The following is a 12,596-nucleotide window of genomic DNA, read 5'->3' on the forward strand; positions in this document are numbered from 1 at the left end:
GCTGCCCGTGTGTTCCGCGGCTTTGCTCCCCGTCCCTCTGGTCTGCAGACCAGGGGGACGGGGAGCAAAGCAGAGCAAAGCCACGGAGCCCGAGGGCAGCAGGACAGCCACGGCGCGTCTGGGCTGTCCCGCTGCCCCCGTGCTCCATGGCTTTGCTCCGGACACCTGTGGTATGGCAGCTGGGGCGCTGTCAGTTGGTCCCGTAGCGCCGCTGTGGGCGCTACTGGACCAACCGGGCAGCACCCCAGCTGTTCTGCCCCAGGCGTCCTGATTCAGCCACTGCTGGTCAGATTCAGCAGCGGCTGAATCAGGACGCCTGGGACAGAGCAGCTTGGGTGCTGCTGGGTTGGTCCCGTAGCGCCGAGGAGCGGCGGTGCTACTGGACCAACCCAGCAGCACCCCAGCTGCTCTGCCCCAGGCGTCCCCAAGTCAGCCGCTGCTGAAACTGACCAGTGGCTGACTACAGGAAGCCCCTGCCCTGGGCTTCCTGGAATCAGCCTGCTGATCAGTTTCAGCAGCAGCTGACTTGGGGATGCCTGGGGTTCTTAAGTTGAATCTGTATGTAAGTCAGAACTGGCGTCCAGATTCAGCCGCTGTTGAAACTGATCAGTTTCAGCAGCGGCTGAATCTGGATGCCAGTTCCGACTTACATACAGATTCAACTTAAGAACAAACCTACAGTCCCTATCTTGTACGTAACCCGGGGACTGCCTGTATTTCAGTTTGGGAGCCAGTATTTAAGTGCCCAAAGATCTGAGTGTTGACCTTTAAGATTTATGAACGGGCAAGGCCTCATCTTAGTCTTTTCAATAAACAGATTACAAATCTCGAAAGGAAGGCCCAGAATAGTTATTTGCATTTCCTTAGGTATTCCAGAGAAGTGGAGCCGGGACAATCTGTGCATTGCTACAGATGTAGCTACAGACCTGAGGACTGTGTCTATTGCATCAAGGGCAACCCGCAGTAATGTTCTTGCTACCGGCTGACTCCTGGGGATAACTGATTTTAATCCTTCCCTCAGAGGTCTGGAATTTCACAGCATATTTTGACAGAATCCTAAGAGCAGTCATAATTTATCAGTATAACTTTACAGCCTCATTTTCAGATTGAAGGTAGAACAGATTTTTTCCTGCCAGAGATCTAAGTTTTTTGGTTTTTTTAGCATTGGATTCTGCTACCATTTTTGAGTTGTTTCAATGACTGCTGCTATTACTTGAGAACCAGAGGCAGATAGATGCAAACTTATTTAATAGAACCTGATTATGGTGATCCACTCTTTTTGTTGAGGGATCAATTAAGCAGGACTTTGCCACCCTAAAATAGCTCAGTTTAATAAGTGTTCAGTTATGGGAAGGGCAAGAAAACTCAGAACAAAAAAGTGTGGAGAATATCCAGGTAATAAAGACAACTCTTCTCATTAGGTTCTGCAACTACCTCACCAAGAAAAGAGAAAGATATGAGCAAGGATAGGATCCTCTACTGAATACTCCTCATCTGACAGTGAGATGTTTATCTTAGGTTGGACCCACAGTGGTAGAGGTACATCTTTCTTTCCTAGTAGTTTAGGAGACTGATTTGGGTCTCAAGTGGGCCGCTGATCTCATTCCCCTATGCTGGGGAGTTCCTCAAAAGGCCCAAATAGTACCATGGGTATTGATTGGTATGCCTATGGGACTAGTAGCTGAGGAAAGTATCAAGAGTCTCTTGCTACAAGAGCTCTTTTGTCTATGAAAAAAACAGACCTAGACAGCCTGCCTGGTGTAGAAGGGCCTAAGTATCTTGATCAAAAGGATCTGATAGACAAAGGTTCTTTACTATCCTCTGGTCCAGATGAGAAGAACCAATATTCCTCATTCTGAGGTGGAGTTTTGGTCTGGAGTGAATGAGTTCTTCCTAGTGCCAAAGATGAAGTAGATACTGGAGTGGTACCAAAAGTTGCACTGAATAAAGTATCCCAGTGGCAGCAATCCTCAATGGACACTGTTGACTAAATGTGTCTGTCTCGAGTGCACACCAACAATGGGACAAGCATTCAAAGAAAAATCAAAAACAATAAATTAGTAAGTAAAGGAAATGTTCATTGTAGAATAATTCATTCTGGTTTTGGGAATAAGAAATACTATAGAAACCTATGGGAGGCACTTGATCACATAAGAAACCTGTATAACTGAGATTCTCTTCTGAATCTTCCTTTTAACATTTGTGAAGAGATATTCACCGATTAAATCAAATTTAGGAAATAGCTTTTAATGTAATATGCATATTATTGCATACAAAACAGTTAAAACTAAATTTAGACTGAAAGATCAAACACTCAAAAGTTATGAAATACCAGGTTGTTTAGGTTGTTCCAGCAACCTTAATTCAGTCTTGAGTGTCCATTTTTGGATACTGAATGAGACCACAGCCCTGCAGAAAAAAATGTTTTTAATTACATGATCATGTAGTGCCCATAAATATATGACAGAAGCAGAATTAATTTTGTACGTGTAATTGTAAACTTGGCATTTCCTAAATCTCAGTTACTTGATTCTGCACCCAAAATAATATTCTTTAGACAGAATATTTTGAATGAAATTTTTTTTTTTTTTTAAGAATGAATATGGCAAAAAGTTAACTTTTAAAAGTACCCAAATAACTAAAGCCTTAGGCTCCTAACATTGCTTCTGAAAAACAGAACTTAATCTCCTAATTTACCTTGGAAATTCTGAAAATATTTGTCTAAAATAAGTTGTATTGTGCACTTTAGCTCTTCACAACACTGTTCTCCTGGGGGAATTCTGCATCACTGTGCATATGCAAAATTCATGTCCTCTGAAGATTTAGTTTCTTCCCCACAGAAAAATTACTTCTAATTCAGGCAAAGGGAAGCCACAAGAGATTCTCTTCCCAACAGAACAGACAGGTTGGTTCACGTACCCAGCACAGTTGGTAGAGATGTAAAATAGTGCAGAGGTATAAAGGTGCCTGGGTATTTCTGTGAGAGAAAGGGACATTTTGTCCCTCTTAATTACTATTTTGCCACTCTCTCCGTAGAGGTGTAAAGCTTTGGAGTGTTCTGAGAAGGTAGGAGGGTGGCAGACTCAGTCCCCTTAGGCAGAGCAGAATGTAGCAGCCTACCTGCTTTGTGAATTTTTCCCACTGTCTTCATGAATTCCCAAAGGAATATAAGACAAGTTGTAAAAGTTTTATGGCTCTTTTTTCACTGCCAGAGTGTTGTAAAGGACAGTATGGCTTATACATACTTACGGTACACTTTCATGATTAAAACTGGTGTAAATTATTGGACTGGAAGAATTTCTTACCAAAATGTGTTCCATGAAATGTTTGCTACTGACCTTTGTAGAGATGATCAGTAGCTAGCATAAATTGTGAGTCTGATTCCCCCAGCCCTCGCTTGCTCTTTTGTTGCCTATAATATAACACTGAGCATCTGGTTGCATATACTTGCTGATTACTAACTAGAAATAAAGAGAGTCAAACCTAGTTACATTACTGCAAACCACGGGATTTGGGGGATTTCCTCCAATGCTCCCCACTTCGATTCTTTAGCCATTGTATTGTAGAGGTTGGACCTTGCTGGTGTGGCACCCTCAGGACCTGAGCAGTCCTGAACCAGGGAGTTTGCTGGACCAAGGCAGATCAATGCTCCACTGCTGGATGCCCCACTCCCTGGCTCCTCTCCCTGAGGGTCCCAAGTCTGGGGCTCCCACCTTGCATCCCCACTCACTGCTGCCAGAGTTCCCCTGCCAGGGCCCCCCCCGGCTGATCCCAGCCCCACTCAGACACTGCTGGTCCTGCTGCTACTTCGGGCTCCCCGGGGCTCTCTGTCCAATGCTCTCCTGCCACCTCCTGGCACTGCAGTCACCGAGGGTTCACCTAGCCCCCCTTATGCGTGTCGGGGAATTACCTGGCTGAGGCACCCAGCCACTTTGGTCTGCTGCTGCATGTTTCTCAGGGTTCCCTGGCCAGGGCCACATGGCCACTGCCACCAGTCCCACTTCCAGGGCAAGTCCTGCTCCCACTGGGGGTTCCCTGAGGTTCCATGGATGGGGGCTTCAAGTTGGGTAACCCTGGGGGTTTCCTGACCAGGTCAGGGGCTTCCCATTCTCCATCTGACTGCGCTGACAGTGGGGGTTCCCCAGCCAGGACAAGGGTTCCCAGCCACTGCCTGGCTGAGCCACTGGCAGACTACGAATGTTGCCTGGCTCAGCTTACTAGCCGGACCACGGTTGTTGCCAGACCAGAAAGTCCCAGGTTTGGGAGGTTTAACCTGTAGTGCAAATACATTACCTACATAATTTAAACCCATGTGACAATACTGCATTATTCTGACAAATAAAGCATGCAGAATTTTAAAATATTGTGGCAGAATTTTAAATTTTTTGGAGAAGAATTGGTGCAGAAGTAACTCCTTCCCATCTCTACTACCATAATGCATCAGCAGCAAATACAAATCTGGAACCTTCAGTATCACAGCTCACACTTCTACTACTTCAGGCATAGCACTAAAAAAATCTACATCAGTGGCCTCCAACCTTTCAACACTCAAGATCACATCTTAAATGTCAGGGCAAGCCAAGGTCTATCCCATTCCTTCCCTGAGACCCCACCCCTTCCTTGAGGCCCCATCTTCTCCATTTCCTTCCTCTCCATCATTTCCTGTCCCCAGCCCTTACTCACTCTCACTGGGTTGAGACAAGAGGTGCGGGATCTGGGGCGGGAATGAAGGATTTGGGTGTGGGAAGGGATGAGAAGTACAAGCTCTGGGAGGGAATTTGGGTGCAGAAAGAAGTGGAGAAGGGGATGCTGGCTTGAGATGGGGCTCCAGGCTGGAGAGTATTGGAGTCAGGTGGAGGGTTGGGGTGCTGGAGCAAGCCACAGTCTTGTTGATGTGGGGATGCAGGAGTTTGGGTTGGCATGTATGAGGGGCCCAAGGCACAGTGGTGTGTGGGTGGTGCAGGAGTGTTGTGGCAGAAATCTGGGGATGTGGAAGGGTGCAGGAGTTTGAGGCTGAGAGAGACTCAGGGCAGGGGGTTCAGGTGTATGATGGACTCAAGATTGGGGAGTGTGGGGGAGGTACAGGAATGTTATGATGCTGCAACCAGATGAAGGCTTGGCCCCAATGGGGACTTGTTGGCCAGGCTTCACTTTTAAATAAAATATGCCCAACACAAAAGGTTTCAACATTATCTTTATTTATGGGCGGGGCAAGGAGCCTTTTTTGGGCCAAGGGCCAGTGATCCACAGAAAAATTAGGGTGCTGGTGGGTCTCTAGCCAGAGGAGAGGGGGCAGGAGTAGTTCAGTCAGTACCTGGGGGTCTCCAGGGATGAGTATCTCTCAGGCAGGATCTACAGGCAGTATTGGAAGAAGCACATGTGCGACTTCTTTAAGAAATCAAACCATCCCTCATACAATCCTCTGCTATCATCTTAACCCATCCTGCCTCACCGGAGCATGGGGGAAGGAAGGGAAGATAAGAAAGCAGTGTGCTGCTGTGGGGAGGGAGGAGCAATGAGCACATGCTTCCTAAAAAGCTGGTTCTGGCACAGAGCTTTGGGACTGGCCTCCTCCCTCCCCCGCAAGAAGCCGGCTTTGGCTCCAATTTTGTAAGGAGCAGGAAGCTGTAGCACCAGTGCATGCTCCTTGCTGAATATTGAGGGAACTGAGGAGGGGCTGGGAACACTGCCTCCGAGATCTACTGAATGATGACCACTGATCTACATAAATAAAGAACAGTACAAAATACTGCATCATGCTGTTTATAAAGTACCTTCTGGAGTAACTGCAGAAGGACAAACTTCTTTTAGGAGGTCTCCCAGTGTATTTAGTTGTCCATTTGCAGCAACTGGACGAAATAACTTCTGTATAAAAGGTCGTTCCGTTGTTACCTGTTTTTAAAAATAAAAAGTTAGCGAGCCTGCAGTAAATTAAGCTTTAAGAAAGGAATCAATCATATCACTTTGGGGGAGGAGGAGGCTAATGTTTGGCATTTTAATGCCTTCCACTCATTTTTATCTCTATTTTCCATCAGATAGAGTGCTACAACCAAGACAGACAGCTTATATATATATTGACATACTTACCTTCCTTCATTGGAGAACTGTGACAACTGTAAAAATCTGTTATAATGTTCTATTTTTAATAATGTCAAGTTTCCAGTCTTACTGAAAGTACAGCAAATAGGTCCTCATATGCAAAGTACTTAAACACCTGTTTAGCTTTAAGCACATGCTGAAGTCCTGTTTAATAATAAATAATTGCTAGCTCATTCGTATAGGGCACTTTTCAGCAGAAGACCTCAAACCACTTTACAAAGGGCGGTATCATCATCTCCATTTTACCAACTGGGGAAACTGAAGTACACAGAGGTAAAATGTATTGTCCTAGGTCACACAGAAGGTGAATTTAACAGAGCTCAAACACATGCCAAAACTTTGCTGATCCAAAGTTACAGAGACTTATTTACAACCAATGATATTCAAATGCTCCATTTCCCGATTTTTTAGAAGTGTGCTCAATGTGTTAAAAGGACAAACAGAAAAGTGAGGTCACAACCTCAAAGAGCTTACAAAAATGTAATTTCACCTATGACATAAAAAGGGGGGAACAACATCTAGCAGGAAGGAAATGGTGTGATGATTATAGCAATAAGCTCATATGGTCAGGTAGTTAAGGAATATGAACTCCTTGTGGTTCAATTTTTATTGACTGTAACTAATTCATTGTAGCCATCCTGGAAGAAACAAGTCCTGTTATTGAGCAAGTATAGCGTATGCTTTGTAGCAAATTGCACTGGACGGAATGGATCATGGATATACTTTTGAAGATTCCTCCTCACTGCACCCTGATGCACTCTGATGATGTCACTCAACAGCCCTTCTAACAAGAAATATATAATGAAACCATAAGCTAAAATGAAGTTTGAAAAATCAGGTTTATATCTTAATAAGGGTCAGGACAGATGTTAGGTCTGGCAGTCAAAAATCACTTGTATTCTACCATTTCTAGAAAAGTGGGTGACAAAAAATGTGCTTCTTAATTATGTAAAATATTTAGTACACTAACATAATTCTGTGAAAATTGAAATTTGACTAATGCAAATCTAGCTGGTCAACAGTTTCTAACATGTTATTTAAGAAATCACTGCCATATGCATATGAGGAAATTATCAGTGAGAAAAAGCTAATCCTAACATATACAGAAAATATAGGGAATTAAGTTAGCTTTAATAAAAAAAAAATAACTGACACAAAACTCATCCTTCTCCAAGACTGTAGCTTAAGTTCAAGTAAAATGTTATTAAGAAAACATTAAAGATCTAAAAATTCATAAGCACAATTAAGACAATATCTTTAATTCACCAATGTATCAAGATATCTCTCTCTAAATATTAAAGTAATATGTTCAATTGGCCAACCTCTAAATGCACAGTTTTTTCAAATATAGTGAACTCCTACTAATGAAATGCCATTATTGCTATTTGCATAATAAAATGTATGTTTCTATCCTGTTCTCACTGAAGTCTAGAGGTATTTCACTACTCGTTTAACTGTAATTTGGATCAGGCCTTAATTAGACAGACCCTCAAATACCCAGGGAGTAGTGTGAAAAATGGATCAGTGGTTTGAGAAGTGCAAGTTTGAAAACAAAGCATAGTGAGAGTACAGGAGCAGTTCAAAAGCCATCTGAAACCACAAACTTTTAACATTAATTTACTTGTTCTCATGATTTAATAAAAATCTCATTTGTTCTCATTATTTAATAAAAATCTGAAACAAATTTGTTTCATGTTGGTAAAGGGATAATTATTTTCTCGAAGCCAGATACCTTTTATGACAAGTATTTGGGAAGTGCATGTCTTTATAGTTAAATTATAAAATCTTAAAAACACAGGTTTAAGAAGGAACATACCTTTATTATAATAGTGCTGTTGGTATAGTTGAAATGCTTATACTACACATTTTTGTTGTTGTTTTAAAATATCATTGGAATATGAACAAAATAAGAATAATGGATTTGCCTACTTAATTAAATCCAAAACAAGTTAATACTTTGAAAGTCAGTGGAAATAATCTCATTAACTACAGTGGAAGATCCACTGTTTTTCACATCCTGAAAAATTTTAATTTTTTCACATCCTAGAAAAGTAGGAAAAGGGCACTTTTTCCGGAGGATCAGGGCCAGTGTAGACGCTCTTTTCCGGCTTTTTTAAAAGCCGGAAAAAAGCGGCGGACATTTTTATTTAAATGCCGCGGGGGATATTTAAATCCCCCGCGGATTTCCCTACGACGACTAGTGAAATTTACATGCCCCTTCCGGAAAAGGGGCCAGTGTAGACGTAGCCCAAATGTATGTCTAATAGAATCAAACAGAGTATGTTGGCCATTTAAAAGAAAATAACCTCAAGGTTTCTGTTTTAACAAAAAAACCTTGCCAAAACATTTCTGAATAATTTTTATAAACATATTTTATTTGTGTTACAAGATATACATGGAGTATAGTCCTAGAAATCACTGTATTATCTTTCATAAGCATGCACCCAGCAGTAGTTATAATTTATGGTTGTTGCGATAAGGGCAAGGCTGACTGCCAGGAAAATACAGGCCAAAATTAATACATCTCAAGCTGCTCATAATACCCATTTTATTAAACCATCAGAAGCCATCAGTATTCCTGCAAACATAATGCAATTTAGGTTTATTTAGCTTGCATATGAAAAATAAGTACAACTTGTAATATAATCTCCAGGCAGAAAAAGAAAGGGAGGTTATTTACCTGCAACAGGAGGTTCTTTGAGATGTGTGTTCCCCCTCTATATTCCTCACATGATGTACACAAGCTTACCATGTGCCTGAATTCTGAGATTTATAGTAAGTAATGTCCATTGGCCTGCATATGCTTGGCTGTTCTTCTCACGCTCCAAACCAAAAATATAATGGGCAGCGAGGACCATCACCTCTCCAGTCACTCCTATTGCCACAAAATCAGGGCTGAAGCAAAGAGAAGGAGGCTGGGTAGTGGAATACAGATAGGAACCACACATCTTGAAGAACCACCCATTACAGGTAAATAACCTTCCTTTCTTCTTTCAGGTGCTGGTCCGTATATGTATTTCCCACATGGATGCATAACAAGCAGTATTTTCCTGGGAGGAGTGGGTACAAGGATGCAGTTGGTATGTATGATTGATGTATTGCAGTTCCATCCACCTCATCTACAGACAGAGCTCAAACTAACGCATAACGCTTTGCAAGGGTATGAGTAGAGATATATATATAGCCACTTTGCAGATGTTCAGTGTAGGTATCTCTCAAAGAGAGGCTGTTAAGCTGCTTGCATCCTAGTGGAATAGGAACTCACCCTACCTGTAGGAGGAATAGATGCCAACTGATAATACAGTATGATTTAGCAGATTTTTGTTCTTGTGACCATTCCATTATAGTGACAAATAGTCTTTTATGATTTTCTGATTAGTTTTGTCCTTTACAGCTAGAACGTCAGACACTGAGTAATATCTAGAGAGTAAAATGTCCTCTCTTCATTCAAAGCATGAGGTTTGGGAAAGGCAGTAAACTGAATACGTCAAATGATGTGAAACTCCAAAATTGCTTTAGAGAAGAATTTTGGATGAAAGGGAAGGAAAGGGAATAATTGGACACAGACTGGCTAACCTAATGAGGAGGGCTTTCAACTAGGTTTGATGGGGACAGGTGTCCAAAGCCCACAGGTAAATTATGAAGATGGAGACCTGGCAGGGAATTTACCATAGCTCCTGGCAGCTGTGTGAAGTCCCTGTGGTTCCAGATGGCTGCAGGGAACTCACCGCAGGTGTCAGGAGTCGCGGGGAATTTACTGAGGCTCTGGAGCTGCAGAGAATTCCCCATGGCTCCCAGCCCCATCACTACCACCTCCTCCTAGGCTGGGGCAGGAGACCAGCAAATATGCAAAACAGCAAATAGTGATTCCACGTATCATGAGTAACTACTGTGTTGACTTTCAGATTAAGATATTTCAAAGACTACAGTTTTGCATTTAGATAAGCCAAAATGAAAGGAAATTCCCTCCTTCTCCAGATTCCTCCTCAAAACCTATTATTTTACATTGATCCAAAGTTGCACAAGACTTTGCAGCTACTCATTGGTATCCAAATGAGTTCCCAAAAGATAGCTATTTTTAGATGACAAAAATCAGAAAAAAATCCTCAAATGTTAATAGCTCAAAAAAAAAGTTACTTACCTCGTAAATGTTGTTCTTCGAGATATGTTGCTCATGTCCATTCCATGTAGGCATGTGTACCTGTTGGGCCAGCAGGGGTGACCCATGGAGTGCTATGCCAGCCAATATATACCCCTGCTGGCCCTCCAACCCCTCGGTTCCTTCTTACCAGACTACTCCAAAGAAGGGGAGGTGGGCGGGATTTGGAATGGACATGAGCAACACATCTCGAAGAACAAGTTATGCGGTAAGAAACAGTTCATTCTTCTTCGAGTGATTGCTCATTTCCATTCCATGTAGGTGGCTCCAAAGCAGAAACCCCAGGAGACAGGATCAGAGTTCTATCCTTCCACGGAATGGAGGACAGCCCTTCCCAATGCAGCATCCTCCCTTGTCTGGTGCATCAGAGCATAATGATTGGCAAAGGTGTGGACAGAAGACCACGTGGCAGGCCTGCAGATGTCCAGGACTAGGACCTGAGCCACAAAGGCTTTAGAAGAGGCCTAAGCTCTGAGTGTGCCGTGAAAGGAAAGGCTGGAACCCCAGCCAGCCCGTAGCACTCCCTAATACACGCTGCGATCCAGGAAGAGATCCTTTGCCTGGAGACTGGCTGGCCTATAAACTGCTCTGCAATGGCGACAGAGCCAAGGTGACCTACGGAAGGGCTTCATCCTCTCTAAATTAAAGGCCAAGGCCCTTGACATCCAAAGTGTGTAATGCCTGTTCCTTACCCGATGCGTGTGACTTGGGGTAAAAGACTGACAGGAAAATATCCTGACACATGGAAGTTAGACACCAACTTCGGAAAGAAGGCAGGGTGGAGGCGCAGTCTGATCTTGTCCTTAAAGAAAACTATATATGAAGGGTCCGAGGTAAGGGCGCTGAGTTCAGACACACATCTGGCCAACGTGATAGCCACAGAAGAGATACCTTATAGGACAGGTGCAGCAACGAGCAGGTCCCCAGGAGTTCCAAGGGAGGTCCCATAAGCTTAGATAGGACCAGGTTGAGGTCCTACTGGGGGACTGGCTGCCAAATACGTAGGTAAAGCCTGTCCAGGCCCTTCAGAAACCTGCTTACCATCGGGTCCGCAAAGAGGATCTTACCCCTCATACCCGAGGGGAAAGCAGAGACAGCCGCCAGGTGAACCTTAATTGATGAGGAGGATGACAACCCTGGCAGCCTAAGATCCAGAAGGTAGTTTAGGACCAGTGAGACTGGTGCATCCATAGGTGATATCCCCTCTGGGTAGTCCAGGCATAGAAGCTTTTCCACTTGGCCAGATACGTAACCCTAGTAGAAGGTTTCTACTCCCCAGCAGTATCTCCTGAACACTGAAGCTCCACAGCTGTCAGCCACGGAGCTTCCACGCCATGAGGTGCAGGGACCACAGCTCTGGGTAGCGAAGCCTGCCCAAGTCCTGTGTGATCAGGGCAGGGACCAGCGGGAGCGTGACCAGCCTCTCGCACGACAGGTTAAAGAGGGTCAAGAACCAGTGCTGCCTGGGCCATCTGGGCACGATGAGAATCAGGGACACCCTGAATTCCCACACGTGCAGGAGCAGTGGACCCGTGGGAATGCATAAAGTAGACCCCCTCCCCAGATAAGGAAATACTTCATTCAATTTGAACTAACAATGTCTCTAGAATAAGCTGCAGGCAGTACTAACCCAACACAACATACCCTCCAAGTACTTGGTTCATTCAAACAAAAAATTGTCATAGAAATACAAATGTTATTCAAATGAATAATCCAGGTACAGTAAACTTCCGATAATCTGGCACCTTTAGGACCCAGGGGGTGCTGGATTATCAGATATGTCGGACTATCAGAAGGGGGGCTATGAGAGGTCTGGGGTGAAATGGAGGGGATGCGCCCCTCGGCGCTGCGGGACCAACCTGGCAGCACCCCAGCAGCTCTGCCCCAGACTTCCCCAAGTCGGCTGCTGCTGAAACTGACCAGCAGCTGACTATGGGAAGCCCGGGGCAGACCAGCTGGGGTTCTCTGCCCCCGGCTTCCCCGAGTCAGCTGCTGGTCAGTTTCAGCAGCGGCTGAATTGGGGAAGCTGAGGACAGAGCAGCTGGGGTGCTGCCAGGTTGGTCCCGCAGCACAGAGGGGCAGCGCTAGAGGACCAACCCAGCAGCACTCCAGCTGCTCTGTCCCTGGCTTCCACAATTCAGCCACTGCTGAAACTGACCAGCAGCTGACTCCAGGACTGACTCCAGCAGCGGCTGAATCGGAGAAGCCGGTGACAGAGCAGATCCAATTGTCCGGCTGCCCGGAGCACTTCCGGGTTCCAGATGGTGCCGGACCATCAGGAATGCCGAACCACTGGATGCCGGACAACTGGAGTTTTACTGATGGCAAAAATGTTAAA

At 44.4% G+C, this 12,596-nt stretch overlaps 1 protein-coding gene across 8 annotated transcripts in view; it reads right to left on the minus strand.

The window, feature by feature from the left end:
* Positions 1-12,596, minus strand: part of ATG5 (autophagy related 5) — a 121,057-nt gene that overhangs the window by 26,404 nt on the left and 82,057 nt on the right. For 7 of the 8 annotated variants that reach the window (XM_025182321.2, XM_014571188.3, XM_006118471.4 and 4 more), the window contains exon 7: positions 5,775-5,892. In XM_025182321.2, coding sequence (XP_025038106.1) covers positions 5,775-5,892 — 118 coding nt within the window. Of the gene's footprint in view, positions 1-715; positions 5,353-5,774; positions 5,893-12,596 lie in introns of those variants that run through there. The other variant, XM_075923951.1, reaches the window with a different exon arrangement.

Source organism: Pelodiscus sinensis, chromosome 3, assembly GCF_049634645.1.
Source record: "Pelodiscus sinensis isolate JC-2024 chromosome 3, ASM4963464v1, whole genome shotgun sequence".
Taxonomy (NCBI): domain Eukaryota; kingdom Metazoa; phylum Chordata; order Testudines; family Trionychidae; genus Pelodiscus; species Pelodiscus sinensis.